This window comes from Dromaius novaehollandiae, chromosome 22 (assembly GCF_036370855.1).
Source record: "Dromaius novaehollandiae isolate bDroNov1 chromosome 22, bDroNov1.hap1, whole genome shotgun sequence".
In the NCBI taxonomy this organism is placed as follows: domain Eukaryota; kingdom Metazoa; phylum Chordata; class Aves; order Casuariiformes; family Dromaiidae; genus Dromaius; species Dromaius novaehollandiae.
The window spans coordinates 7,473,735-7,487,123 of NC_088119.1; the positions used below are offsets into that span (position 1 = coordinate 7,473,735).

At 41.1% G+C, this 13,389-nt stretch overlaps 1 protein-coding gene across 5 annotated transcripts in view; it reads left to right on the forward strand.

Moving 5' to 3' along the window:
* Window positions 1-13,389, forward strand: part of TLK2 (tousled like kinase 2) — a 44,188-nt gene that overhangs the window by 20,972 nt on the left and 9,827 nt on the right. For all 5 annotated transcript variants that reach the window (XM_064524512.1, XM_064524516.1, XM_064524514.1 and 2 more), the window contains 7 exons: window positions 1,638-1,730; window positions 3,208-3,318; window positions 4,711-4,847; window positions 6,230-6,382; window positions 9,705-9,771; window positions 12,483-12,580; window positions 12,904-12,985. In XM_064524512.1, the coding sequence (XP_064380582.1) occupies window positions 1,638-1,730; window positions 3,208-3,318; window positions 4,711-4,847; window positions 6,230-6,382; window positions 9,705-9,771; window positions 12,483-12,580; window positions 12,904-12,985 (741 nt within the window). The remainder of the gene's footprint in view (window positions 1-1,637; window positions 1,731-3,207; window positions 3,319-4,710; window positions 4,848-6,229; window positions 6,383-9,704; window positions 9,772-12,482; window positions 12,581-12,903; window positions 12,986-13,389) is intronic.

The following is a 13,389-nucleotide window of genomic DNA, read 5'->3' on the forward strand; positions in this document are numbered from 1 at the left end:
AATGAAGACTCCAGGTAGATGTTTGCCTGTGTGACAAGGACATGGTATACATTCTCTTTTTTCCCTTCCCAACCTAGTTGGAGTTCATAGGGGAAAATAAATATCTTCAGTGATTCCCAGCTTGAATTGCTTTTGACAATGCCAAAAGCAAGTCAGCACGAGTGTGATGTCCTTAGCATTTTCATACGGCGCTAGGGCCCTCTAAATGTTCTGAGGCAAGGTGGGTCGTGATGAAATCTCCATGAATGCAGAAGCACGCATCCTGCAGCGTGTCTTCATCTCACAGAGTGCAAGCATGTTTGTGCGTTTGACAAATGGACATAACAGTCACTTACTAAAGAATCCTCCTGCTGCTTGGCTGAGTGCATGCAGCCTAGATTTTTTCAGTGACAAGAGCTTTTGTCACAAGTGCTTCCTCTGTAGGCTGCCAGGAAGCATAAAGCAAAAGGAGGCCTGGGAAGGTCACCTCACTTGTGCCTTCACTTTGTCTTTTGGAATTTAGGCACATCTTGCTTGATGTGCAATGCTGACAGGGATTCTTTTTGGTCTTTCCTGTACTGGGAGTACATAGAGTAGCAACAGAGTTCAGTCAGCCAGCTTTTTCCTCTTATTTCGTGGTGTTAGTTTCCAGGCAAACCTGAAATTTGGAGAACTGTTAGATAACAACTTTGTAGGTAAGTCTCTGCTCAGAACCAGGATCTCTTCTCAGAACAGGGATAGTTGCTTGCTAGCCATAAATATGAAATCCGTATATGCAACCATGGAGTGAGATGCCCTTGTGATGACTTGTTTTTTAGATGTTATGTTCATGTACATCCTAACTTCTTCCCCTCACCCTCCACCATTAAGTGGGATTCTGAGTTTGAAATATTCGTATTTATAGAGAGGACAGGGCACATGTTTTCTGACTTCTGTGTCCAGGTATAACTCATTTCATTGGGTGGAGGTATTTGAAATGTGCTGCACCCTGTAATATTTTCCAAATAGGTTTCACTCAAGAACTGTAAAACTCTTGTTCTACCTAGTGGGCACTAATATATCAATTAATGAGAAACAAAGGCTAGTGCCTAGTACTTCTGCTGTTAATCTGTTACTGTATCCCAAAATAAGAACCTGCGTCTTCTGGCAAGACCTCCTCAAAGCCTGTAGCTGGTGTCTTTTGTCTAGCAGGTGGTTGTCCATGTACCTTGAAGGTCTCATAAATTTGGTAATGCAACTTAGGGACAGGGGGGTTGGGTTTCTTACCTAAGCCTTTCTTATACTATTTGCACTGCAGGAAAGGATATTGTGTGTCCGAGACTGTCAAGAACTGGGTAGAATTCAACTATAAAGCCAAAATTTGCAGGATGAGAGGGTTGTTGCAGTATGTTACATGTTAACAATTTGTGTTCCCCAGAGCAGACCTTTAGGCCTTTGTGCTGGCTGAGTGAACTGCTCATCCTAGAAAAGCCCATTGTGCAATAAGTAAATGAAGAAGGGAGCAAGTCCTTCCCTGGACTACTAGGATGCAGGGAATTGGGTCCTCCTTAGATCTAACTGTTCAGATCAGAGAGGGCTACAGACCGATGTTACATAGTGACTATCTGAGATATGAGCTGGTTTTCTTACATGTGGCTTATGGTGGTTTTTCTCTACAGTCTGACCTCACAATGGAAAAAATATCTGCACTAGAAAACAGTAAGAACTCTGACTTGGAGAAGAAGGAGGGGAGGATAGATGACTTATTAAGAGTAAGTATTTAAAATGGGACAGCTCTTCTAAAGCATGCTATTTAAAGCTACCTGGAATGTATGTGCTAACTAGGCTGCAGAGCAGGGTTTTCTATACGATAACATTTGTAGAATGGACATTCACAAGGTAAAACAAATCCAGTCAACTCTTGCAAGTAAGAGAATTGTTTGAGTTGTAGACTAACTACAGTGGGGATGTGGATACCCTATCTGGGCCTGCTCGAATCCACAGGATGCACAGTAGTAACTGTGTGGCTATACAGTGTAGACTCATTGCTGTAGCTAAGCATCAGCTCAGGTATTTGTATCCCTCAGCAGTGGTGACGGCCTTTCTTTGGTCTGCTGTGCGGTTGTTGGGTGTTTCACTAGCTAACCTAACATGTTTCCTATCAGAATTATTTGCCTCTCATATATAGTCAGGAGCTGAATCTGCCTTTCCTTTAACAGCATGTTTCTCATGTATAGACTAAGAAGATGTATTCTGAATTGCTCATTCATGAGAGCTGCTGAAATGTATAGAGATGAAAAGAACATCTTTTGGCTAAATCTAAAGAATAAGCCTTCTCTAAACCGTTAGTATTCTTCAGTAAAAGATAAATACCCTTAAATCAAGGATCTTGTCTTAATGGAGGAGTTCTAACTGATTTGCCTCTCCGGTTGATGAAAGCCACCTCCTGTGAGGTTTTGGAAAGGATTAGAAAAGACACTGAAGGAAGCAGAGCAAGGGCTGTGTGTGCATGCACACGCATGTTTGTGTGCACACCTGGTCTCAGAATTCAAGAGCTGAAACATCTTCATAGAGACATGCATGAAGGCACGTGTGGCTTTGGGGAAAACAATCCATGAAGCAGGAAATAGATTTTATTACCCACCACTTAATCGGAAACCAAACTACTGATTGGAGGGGGGTGGTTAAATGTAACCTTTCATTAATGGAAAACGGTTGCACATTCAATGCTGCTTAATGCTATGGTGATCTAAAAAAGAAAAATACCTGTTACCAGGAGCAGTGTCTCTTAGCAGGGCTGATGGACAATGCCTCAAACAAGAATTTAACTGAAAGTGCAAAGGGAGTCACCATGCCCCTTTCCTCTGCCAGCTAGTTGTGGCTGAAAAGGGAGGATACTCTAGTGGTTATTAAGCTAATTTGGGACTTGGTAGCTGTGGCAAGGTCATAACTATTAAAAAATTCCTTGTCCATGTGTTTAGTTTCTTTGTTCTTTAGTACCTCATCTGTAAAATGGGATGATAGCACTTTGCTGTTCTGGAGCAGTGTTACGATTTGAATGGGCTACAGACTGAAGAGTTTGACTTGGAAGTTTTGATAAGACGAACCAAGTGTTTTGTCTTATCCTGCTGGTTTGCTTTTTTTAACCTGATGCCTGCAGCTAGCTGGAGAAATTTCTTCCTGCGTGATGCTTGGTTTGGCTGTCTTGTGGCTTAAAGTCAAAGACTCATCCTTTCTGTTCACTTCTAGGCCAACTGTGATTTGAGACGACAGATTGATGAACAGCAAAAGATGCTGGAGAAGTACAAAGAGCGGTTGAACAGATGTGTAACAATGAGCAAGAAGCTTCTAATAGAAAAGGTGAGCAGGAGGCTTTCCACATCTCTGCAGTCACGGTCCACAGGCTTGAAAACTTATTCCTTCCTCTCCTCTTTTGAGCAGTGAAAACTTGCTCCTGTTGCTTTAGTGATAAAGCACAACTGGAACTCTATTGTGAATTACTTCTCTGCAAATAGGAACGTACCCTAATACTGAAAGAGTTCGGAATATATTGGGTTGGTCAGTTTTGACAGTCTCAGAGTGATCTCTTTTGCTTAAGTGAAATAGTCTGAGCTCTAAACAGAGCAGATATTACTTGATTAGGAATCTCATTTACCTGAAAAGCAACATTGCGCAGCTCTGGCAATACCAGAGCAGTATCGCATTGTGCAGTGAAATGCCCATGCCATGGAGCACATCTGGCAAAGTGCTTTGAACCTTTCCTGCTTTTGAATTGCGAAGCGGAGATTGTTGCTTTGTTTAGCACTCTCAGAATGATGTGTTTAAGATGCTGGGAAAGTGCTACACTATTTACCAGCTTCCAGCCTGCTTCAGTGTGGAAAGATTTCCCGATGACTAAACAGTGTGGGTTTTTGATTGCTCTTTCACCTGTTGATCAATTACATCTATTGTTTGTGGGCAGTGGATGGGCAAAAATAGCAGGGTGCTGGCCAGTACGTACTGTCTGTTTGACTTGCTTTTGCCACAGAGCTGATTGTTCTCGGCTAAGTGGAGCTGCCTTTCTATAAGGATTTGTAACTTGGAGCTGAGTATTATGTAGACCTGACATTCAGACAAGTGGCGTGTGACTGTAGTGAGGAGCTTTTCTGGTTCATATTTAATCCTGACTGACTGCAGCTTTACTGCTCTCATCTCAGGCCTTTGAAATTTCCTTTCACTTACAGGAAATACTCTGTGTCAGACACCACCACCATTTTTTATGCGAGTTGGTGATCTAATTGAGATTGTATCACTCCTGGGAGTGGTGCTTGTCTGGGACTGAGCTGGCTGATCACTGTATCTTAATCTTAACACTGATTCAAGGTGCATTTTCTTCCCTCATTTCCTGTGGGAGTGAATAAAGGCCTGATCAGAGTCCAATCTGAAGTCTAGCTAAACTATTGATATGAAGGGATAGCTTTAATCCAACTGCTAGATTGAGTTCAAGTCATGACAGAATGGGTGAGATTCACCAGCATTAATGGGGAAGGAAAGGTGAGACTGAAATGTCACGGAAAAGGGGCTGTCAAACATCTGTCAGGCCAGTGTGAAACACCATTGATGATGTGATCAGTGACTTTCAACTGGGTTTCAGATCAGCAGTACCAGAACAATGAGTGGTGATAAGAGTTGGTAGTAATTTAAAACATGGCATAGCTCTCAGCTGCTAATTCATGGCTTATATTTTAACATCTGTCTTATTTTCTTTTCCAGTCAAAACAGGAGAAGATGGCATGCAGAGATAAGAGCATGCAGGATCGATTGAGGCTAGGTCACTTCACTACGGTGCGGCATGGGGCGTCTTTCACTGAGCAGTGGACGGATGGCTATGCCTTCCAGAACCTCATCAAGTGAGGACAAACAGTTATCTTTACCTTCAGAGGCAGAGAAGGAAAAACTAAGCAGTCGTGTGGTGCCTTGCATGTCAAAACATGAGAATGGTGTGACTGACGTATGGAAGGATCAGTTAGGAACTTGGCTAGTGACAGTTTACAGCAATGGGGAATCTTTTAGTAGGGAAGTGAGAGTTGCGGTTCCATTTAGAACTCCAGAGACTTGAAACTGAATCAAATTGTCTGAGTTGGCCTCTGATTTGGAAAAGAGTAGACTGCCCTGTTGTGTATTCTTAGTGCACCTAGCTGGCTGTGCAGTGCCCAGGGTGGAGAGATGGACTGAATTCTCACATGCATCTTGAATCAATCAATTTGATTCGCATAACTGCATGTATTAGTCAAAGAAGGCTATTTAGCTCTTTTAGCTTAAAAGAGAAAAAACGCACAACTTAACTTTTTTTGCCTCCTGGCAACAGTGATCAAAGGGACTGCAGATACCTGGAAATGAAGATCAGAGACCCTTTTATGCAGGATGTTAATGGAAATATCCAGTGAATTCCCACCTGGCCTAGACCTTTAAAGTAGGACTCTGCAAATTAATTGCATACTTGAGCTATGTGTGATCCCTTACAATCAGATTGCTTCCCTGTAGTCTGATAGGGAGTTGCAGCTGTTGTTAAGTACAGATTAAGGATTTTATAATTTTTTCCTTAGTTTGTGCTGTAAGAGGTGGAAAAAATACTTCTGGAATCTTCAGCTGCAATCTCAGTCCCTTTTTTAAAAAGCGAATTAAGTACGTAAATTCTCAGGTCATTTACATTAAAAATCTCAAGAGTACTTTTATCACTATAAAATAGCTAGGCAGTTTTAAAATACCCTTTCTTGGAGAAGAGACTGTTTTCTTAGTGAAATTTGGAATGGTATTAGTCACATTTTAGAGAACTAAGGATAGTTTAACTGTACCTCTGAAGTAGAGGATCCTTTCTCAGACAGTGCCAGACTTCAGGGGTGGTTTTAACAGGAAAGTCTCAGATTCAGAACAGAGCCTTCTAGGAAAGAGTTTGTGAAAAGTGAGTGACTTACCATGGATGCCTGGGTTTTCCTTGAGGTTAGAAGCTCCTTGTTTTTGGGATATCCTCTGCATGAATAAAACCTTTCACTTACTGAAAGGTTTCTGTGGGCCGGGAAAAGAATCCCCTTTTATGTAAAATACATTTAAAAATTCTTGGTTGTAATGTTTGTACCCCACTTTTCTGCACAAAAACATTTTAGTTACTAATCTTACAAGTACAACTGACTTAAAATTCGTTGCTTTAATTTGTTAAGAGCAGATGCTGAAGACAACTGGGTACATCTCATTAGTTCTCTGCTTCATGTCTTTTCTGCCCTCTTCTTTCCAGGCAACAGGAAAGGATAAATTCCCAGCGGGAAGAAATAGAAAGGCAACGAAAAATGTTAGCAAAACGGAAGCCACCTGCAATGGGACAGACACCTCCAGCAAGCAACGAGCAGAAGCAGCGCAAGAACAAGACCAATGGAGCAGAAAATGAAACGTACGTTGTGTGGCCTTCCAGATGCATTGCAAAGCTTTATGCTTTGATTAGAGGACAAAATATCTGCTGGGAATCCTGCCCTTGCCTCTAGGCTTCATTCCATGCACAAATGAATATTGTGGAATTAGTCTGGCATTCAGGAACATCTGGCTGCAGTTCTAAATAGTTTTCATTGGAGTAAAACAGGGATCATTATTGAGTCCAAACTTTGTATGAGCCTGACCTTTTTTTGAATGCAGTAACTTTTCCAGTGTTCCTGCTGCATCAAGTTTGAAAAGCAGTGCTGCCTTGTGAACTGTTGTAACTTCCCACTTCACTTTGGTATTTCTGTATAGTACAAAACATGTACTTTCTGGTGAGGCTTTTCAAACAACTGAATATACTGGAGAAAAAGATGCTCTTTATAAAGACAGTGCATTAAGTATTGTACTGTATCTCCAAAGCAGTCCTTTCCAGTATCTCAGTCAAGGGAAGTGGAAAGGTAGTTGAAGCTTTATTCTTTCCTTTGTAGCCTCTTTTTGAAGTTACTGATACTCTGAAGGTCTTGATGCACTTGGAGGGGGAAGCCATTTTTCAGTGGAGCAGTTTTAGAATATTATAGGCTTCCCTTTTCTCTGAAAGGTGTATTGATACTCATTTGGAAGAGAGGATATTTCTGAATGGAGAAGTCCAAGCCTCAAGCTTGTTCTCTGATACATTTAAGGCATCCCATTTCTGTAGGGATGTTTCTACCTAGCAGAAAGATGATGCGGCTGCAGTGTGGCTTATGCTATAGACATGGCTGCACGGGCCTTGGTGTGGCTGGCAATCATGATACATATCTGTGGTATCCAGCGGATGTCTGCCTACATTGCCAGCCTACCTTGCCATTATTTCCTGGCTTTGCAATATTTTCCTGCCTTTTGCCAGGCTAGCAGGCCTTTTTGTGCTACCTGGTCTTATTGCTCTGTTTCTCCTGTTGTCTTATCGTTCCTCGCTGTTAATATTTCAGGATTTTTTCTTTGTGGTTTAGAAGAGCTTCTTGTGGTGTTTTTTTATAAAAACTTCTTGCCATGCATGGATGTGGCTCACGTGGAGTGTTTTACCTTATGAAAACGTTGTTCTTGCACGTCAGCTGAAGCAGTATGCTAAATGAATACTTGCTCAATCATTAGTTATCCCATAAATGGATTTGCTGGGCTGCACTTCAGATGCAAAATCTCTCTGATTTCTGGAGGGAGGTTTTTTTGTGGTGTTCTTACAGATGCTCTTTTTTAGGGAAGTTGAATGTAAATGTCTCATTTGAATGAGAATTAGACAGCTAAATCCCTCAGTTTCATTTTGGTTCATCTTAGTATGGCTGTTCTGCCTCTGAAAAGGAGAGGAAGGTCCCATGACGCAATCTTAAACATACCCTCCCCAACAGTACTCTCCTGAAAATGGCATCTGCCCTGTGAATGAGAACAAGATGATTTCATTCAAGAAGATTAACCTGCTGGGGCTTTCTGAGGTTTGTCAGGGTGATTTGGGCAATGTTAGAGCCCTCAGCTGCAGTACACATAGTGTATTTCAAGCATGCTTATGTTAAACAGGACAATGTTTGTCTTGCAGCATCCTCGATTTTTTTGTAATGCTAACTGCAAACACACAGCTATTTTGGGCAATGTTAGCCCAGTGGTACTCATTCCATCTCTTGTTTAATGACTAGATTGTTGGTGTTTAGCCCTGTATTTCTCTTGTGCACAAGGTCATGCAGAAAGCTTGTTGCTGGCTTATTTGGTTGTCCCATTATTCCATATACAGAAATACCAACCAAAGGTCTAAAATTCCAGGAAGGTTTGTTCCCGTTCGGTGTGTTCCGTGGCCTTTTAGATTAGCTGCATCTGATTAAAATTCAGGTCATCATGTTTTTCTTGTAAAATGGCACACTTTTCTATCAAATGAGTCATTACATAAACATTTCTGGTACTGGCTGGTTTTTGTATATATTTTTAATTTGTGATAAGCAGTTCCTTATGGTAGAGGTTCCTTCAAAGGCAATGTGGATTGTGAGGTTTGTGTTAAACTTATCATCTAACTGCTAAAGCAGTTGTTTCAAATAGGTAGACCCTCTGCGTTATCAATAGTGGAGAGAAGTCGGAGCATTTCAAGACGAGTGCTTAATCACCTGTCTGGATGCAACCTCCTCTTCATTTATTGTACGATAAGCCAGGGTCCACAGCCCTACGCGGGTGTAGGGCTCTGTCCCCTCTCAAAACTAGATGCAGTATTGGTGCTGTGGAGGACCCACACGCTAACTTCTGCACTAAATACTCTGCAGAGCAAACTGCTGCAACAGAAATCCCCTAGGGAAATAGTTTCATCTCACTTCAGATTCACAAATGATACTTATATGCTGTCACATGGGTGTCTTGTTTACAAAGTAAACAAATGCATTTGATAAGGGCTACATAATTTTAGGTTCAAGTGCATGAGGTCTTTAACAAACTCTTTGCTGATGGTAATGAGAAAATTGGTATAGTGACTAGCTTTCTAATTTTAAAGATCCCAACGTGTCTTTGTTTCATTCGCGATGGGATCTGTCACTATTTTAGTTTTAAGGCTGTTCTTTGCTTCTGTCACACATGTTTCTCTTTGGCTCTAAAATATGCTGAAAAAAGTATGAAACTTTGAGTGCCTCTTTTAGACCAGCTATCTAGGATGGAAACTTTGCACATCATTTACCATCAGTAACACGCTGATGGTATCCCATTGCATCTCCCGTATGGGGTCAAAGATGTGGAAAGGTGAAGTAAATGGCCCAGGTTTCTCTGGAAACCACTTGGAGCCTGGAACAGAAAAACTTCTGAATCCCAGTTTAGTGCTCTCTTTGTAGTGGCACTGTTGCCAGGTGTACTGCTAGTGCTGGAGTGAACAGGTTGCTTTCTGCTATTACAAGAAAAAAATTGAAAATCAAACAATAAAGCCAAGCGTAAGCTGAAGAATAAGATGTAGAATACTTATGGTTCAGTGTTCCATATTTAGATTATGTTTTAGCTTTCTTTGTTAAAAGCCAATCAGTATGTTAATAGGTGTTATTAGGGCCTTGGGTTTGAATTTGATATATGCAGCTATTGTATTGAGGTTTGAGCTTTTGCTCTCTTTTATTTCACTGATAGATTGCAGAGTTTAACTAAAAGCTTCCTGCCAGGTGTTGAAGTACTCCGTGTAGTAGTCATTTCCACAGGCAGATGTTATGGATTATTAAATGTATATGTAGCTGGTGTGTATACTGCAATTTATCTGTTTGTTTTATAAGATCTATTGAAACTTAACACATTGGGTCTCTGTCCCTTGTGTGCAGGTTAACGTTAGCAGAATATCACGAACAGGAAGAAATCTTCAAACTCCGACTAGGTCATCTTAAAAAGGTAAGAGCTAACTGCAGAAAAGGCTTTTAGGTAGGTTTTTTGATTCAGTGTTTTATGTACAATAGCATCTCTTTGTAGAGGTTGCTGCCATTTGTTTGATAAGTAGCAGGGTTTTATTGGTTGGAAGGGATGGCTAGGGCTTCTTAATCATATTTTCCAAGGAAGTGCTATTGAGGAAAGATGCTCTTTGCTTCAGTAAGTAGACTCTGTTCTTACAGTTATGTTTTCATGTAAAGAGTTTCACTGTTTTGACCCCTCTTGCTATATCACTAGGGCCAACCTAGTGCTGGGCCCTGTATATGTCTAGTATGGGGGAACATGAAGGCGTGGACCAGTTGGCTCAGCTCCTGTTGATAAAAGTGTGGATACCTGAATGCCTTTCTGTCAGAGAAACTTGATTCTTGTTACAGTTTGAAATACAGCATAAATTAAAATGCTAGATCCCATCATAAGAAAACAGAAGAAAATTATGAGAACACAACAAAAAGTGCAGGCATCAATGACTTTCCTGTTTCTTTGCAATAGCAAGTAACCAGCATTATTGATAACAGTCCAAAAAATCTGTTGGGCTTTTGGAAGCTAATAGTATTTAGCTAGTTGTAAAGCACATTTGTTTTCAAAAACATTGGCTTCAGCAGGAGCTGCACCTGCAGGTGAAGTTATATTTAGATAAGCTGTTGGTTTCCTTTTAAGTGACTGCAATAACATAAACAAAACTTCCAAGACACTTCAGTAGATGAAGTACCAACAAAATAGGTGTCTTCTGCTATTTCCCGGTTAGCTGTGATCCTTGCTTAAAGGCCAGAGAATAACTGAGCTTTCTTTCTCTGTCTGGAACAAAGAGTAAGGGTGCAAATGCACTGCTAGAGTCTGCCGCCTTTTCTCTGGCGGTGTCTGAGCTCTACATGCATTTTTTTTTCCTGTATCCTTGACAAACAGGTTGAATGCAAGGCTTCATCAATGCCACTGTACCCCTTGTTATTTGTCATGGCAAGGGAAAGTTGATGCACATGTGGCATCTGCTGGCACTTTGCCAATTGTGTTTTATTGAGCTGTGAGCAAAGATACGTGATGTGGGCAGGAGCGCGCTAAAGACATACTTGCCCTACAATTTCCACATTGCTAGAGCATATTAATTGCAGGTCCGTTTATTGCTGGCCTGTAGTATGTCGCCCTGGAACAGAGGAATCCATTTAGAAACTGACCTTTATGGAAAATGAAGTAATGTTCTGGGATCGTGGCATTGTCTGAGGCCTGTGCTTATCCTTCTCCACTTTTGGAAACTGGCTCATTCTTTCTGCCTAAAAATAGAACAAGTTGAGAAGGGAAGGAGCAGAGTCACAAGACAAATGGGTAACTATGTCCCTTGGGTCATATATAGCAAATAATACTGCTTAAGGCACATGTTTTCATTGAGGTTTGCAACCCTGTCCACAGTAGTGTGAATTCTCCTGTCTTATCTGAGGGCACTACAACTTGCTGCTCTTGCCATTTTGATGCACAAACAGTGTATTCAAACGGTCACGTGGCACAAGTTACACACTGCCCTGCTCTCCCGTTTGCCTCAAACGAGACCCTGTTACGTTCTTTCACGTTCTCCATCCTCTCTGGACACTGCCCCATCCCTGTGTGACATCGTGACATTCCTGCTCCTTACTTTTGAGGGCTGTCCTCATTCCCTTGTCCCAGCAGAGGCTGCGTTCCTGCAAAAACAGCTGTGGAGCCCTTAACAGAGGAGGTGCAGGACCAGAGCTGGTGCAAACCACAGGGACAAAGTTGCTGAGCATAATATATTCCTGCATGAGGCAGAGGCTCTCAGCACTTGCACTGCCTGATTTTTATTTCTAGACCTGATGCTGTCTGGAACAAAGATAGTCTTTTTAAGAACCGTTACATCTCTATGGTCCAGAAAAGTCCTTTTGCAAGCGAGCAGCATTTAGTCTTTCACGAAGTACATGATTCATCAGTCATTCCTGTTTTAAAGTGCGGAAAAGGGCCTCAGTTAAACTAGAGGGGTCCTAAGGGGGAGTCTTCCCCGTTCACAGGGTGTGGTAGTAGCTCTCAGTGTTGAAGACGTAGAGAGGGACAAGAATCCAAACAGCGTACTGAGTACGCCATTAACCTTGCGCTGATGCAATCTACTGGTCTTAATATGACCTGTTTGCCACTCAAACTTAAGGATGTTTTATGGTATTCCTGCCTCTTAACTCTAGACTGTTTATGTGCTTGGCATCAGCTCTTTGTTACTTAGGTGTGAACAGATCTCTACTCACCTTACTGCTGCACACTGAAGGGTGCTGTACATTTAAATGATGCCTCTTACGACAGAAGTTTCCTGCTGTAACTTGCTTCCACTTTGTTTTAGGTGGCTTTTAAATTTTTGGGGTGGAGAACAGGCAAATTTAAAACGTGTTGAAACTTTATTGTAAAGTTTGTGATGTGATAGTTTTCAGCATAATGCTCTGTAAGAGTTTGAGATGGAAGATAGTAGCTGGAATCTCCTTTTCTTTAATGTTAACGTTGTTCTTTTCACCTTCCACCCAACTCTTGAAGTTGCCTATGAGCATCTCTTTAATCTCTCAAACAAGTTATTTACCAGTAAATTCTTCACAAGTGGAATTCCGTTTGTAGTTCCATAAATCAGGCAGAAATCCTAACTGCATTGTCTTAAGCGGTATTGTGTTTTCTTTTTGTTTTTTTTCCTTGTACAGGAAGAAGCAGAGATCCAAGCAGAGTTGGAACGGCTAGAAAGGGTTAGAAATCTACATATCAGGGAATTGAAAAGGATACACAATGAAGATAATTCACAGTAAGCACGTGGGAGTCATGGACGAAAACCTACTAGGAAATACTTTTTTTAATCAGTGTTTTACCTTAATATGTCACTTGTTTGGTGGGAAGGGTTAACTGGAAGCTCTGGTGAGATAAAGGCTTCCAAATACATCAGTATCATTATGTGGTCTTTTATCTGTGCAATGTGATCAAATAGCGTCAAATCTGGCACTCATTAACGCAGTTTTAAAATTTTCGGTCGTAATGTAAAAATGTTGTTTCCAAGCTGTGTAATAGCTGTTACTGTGCAGTAGATTGCATTGTTACTGTCAGTGTTCTTAAACCCTCTTTTCTCTTCAGATTTAAAGACCATCCAACGCTAAATGATAGATATTTGTTGCTACATCTTCTGGGTAGAGGCGGCTTCAGTGAAGTATATAAGGTAAATTTGAAGAATCAGTCTGCGGTATAATCTGAATCTGCAATGAAATATTGCAGTAAGCAGAATCTTACACTTGTTTTCTCAGTGGTGCCTGTGGTTGTGGAGGGAAGAAGGGAGAAACGAACACGTTACATCTGGCTTTTATTAGACAGCGGACTTGAGATTTTTAGGTTCTGCTTTTGTCCTCAGAGGTCCTACAAATTTCCTACAAATACATGTTTTATGAAAATATTGCACTAGGTCTGCAAGTTTTGCCAGGACAGAGAAATAAAACATTTGTTTGTTCAAGAGCTATGCATGAATACTGAAGTGGCTAAGTTTTACTGAGTATAGCATATTAAATCTGAACATTGCTGTAAACAAAAGAGAAAACAATTCCATAGCAAAGCATTCATTGCCTGGGA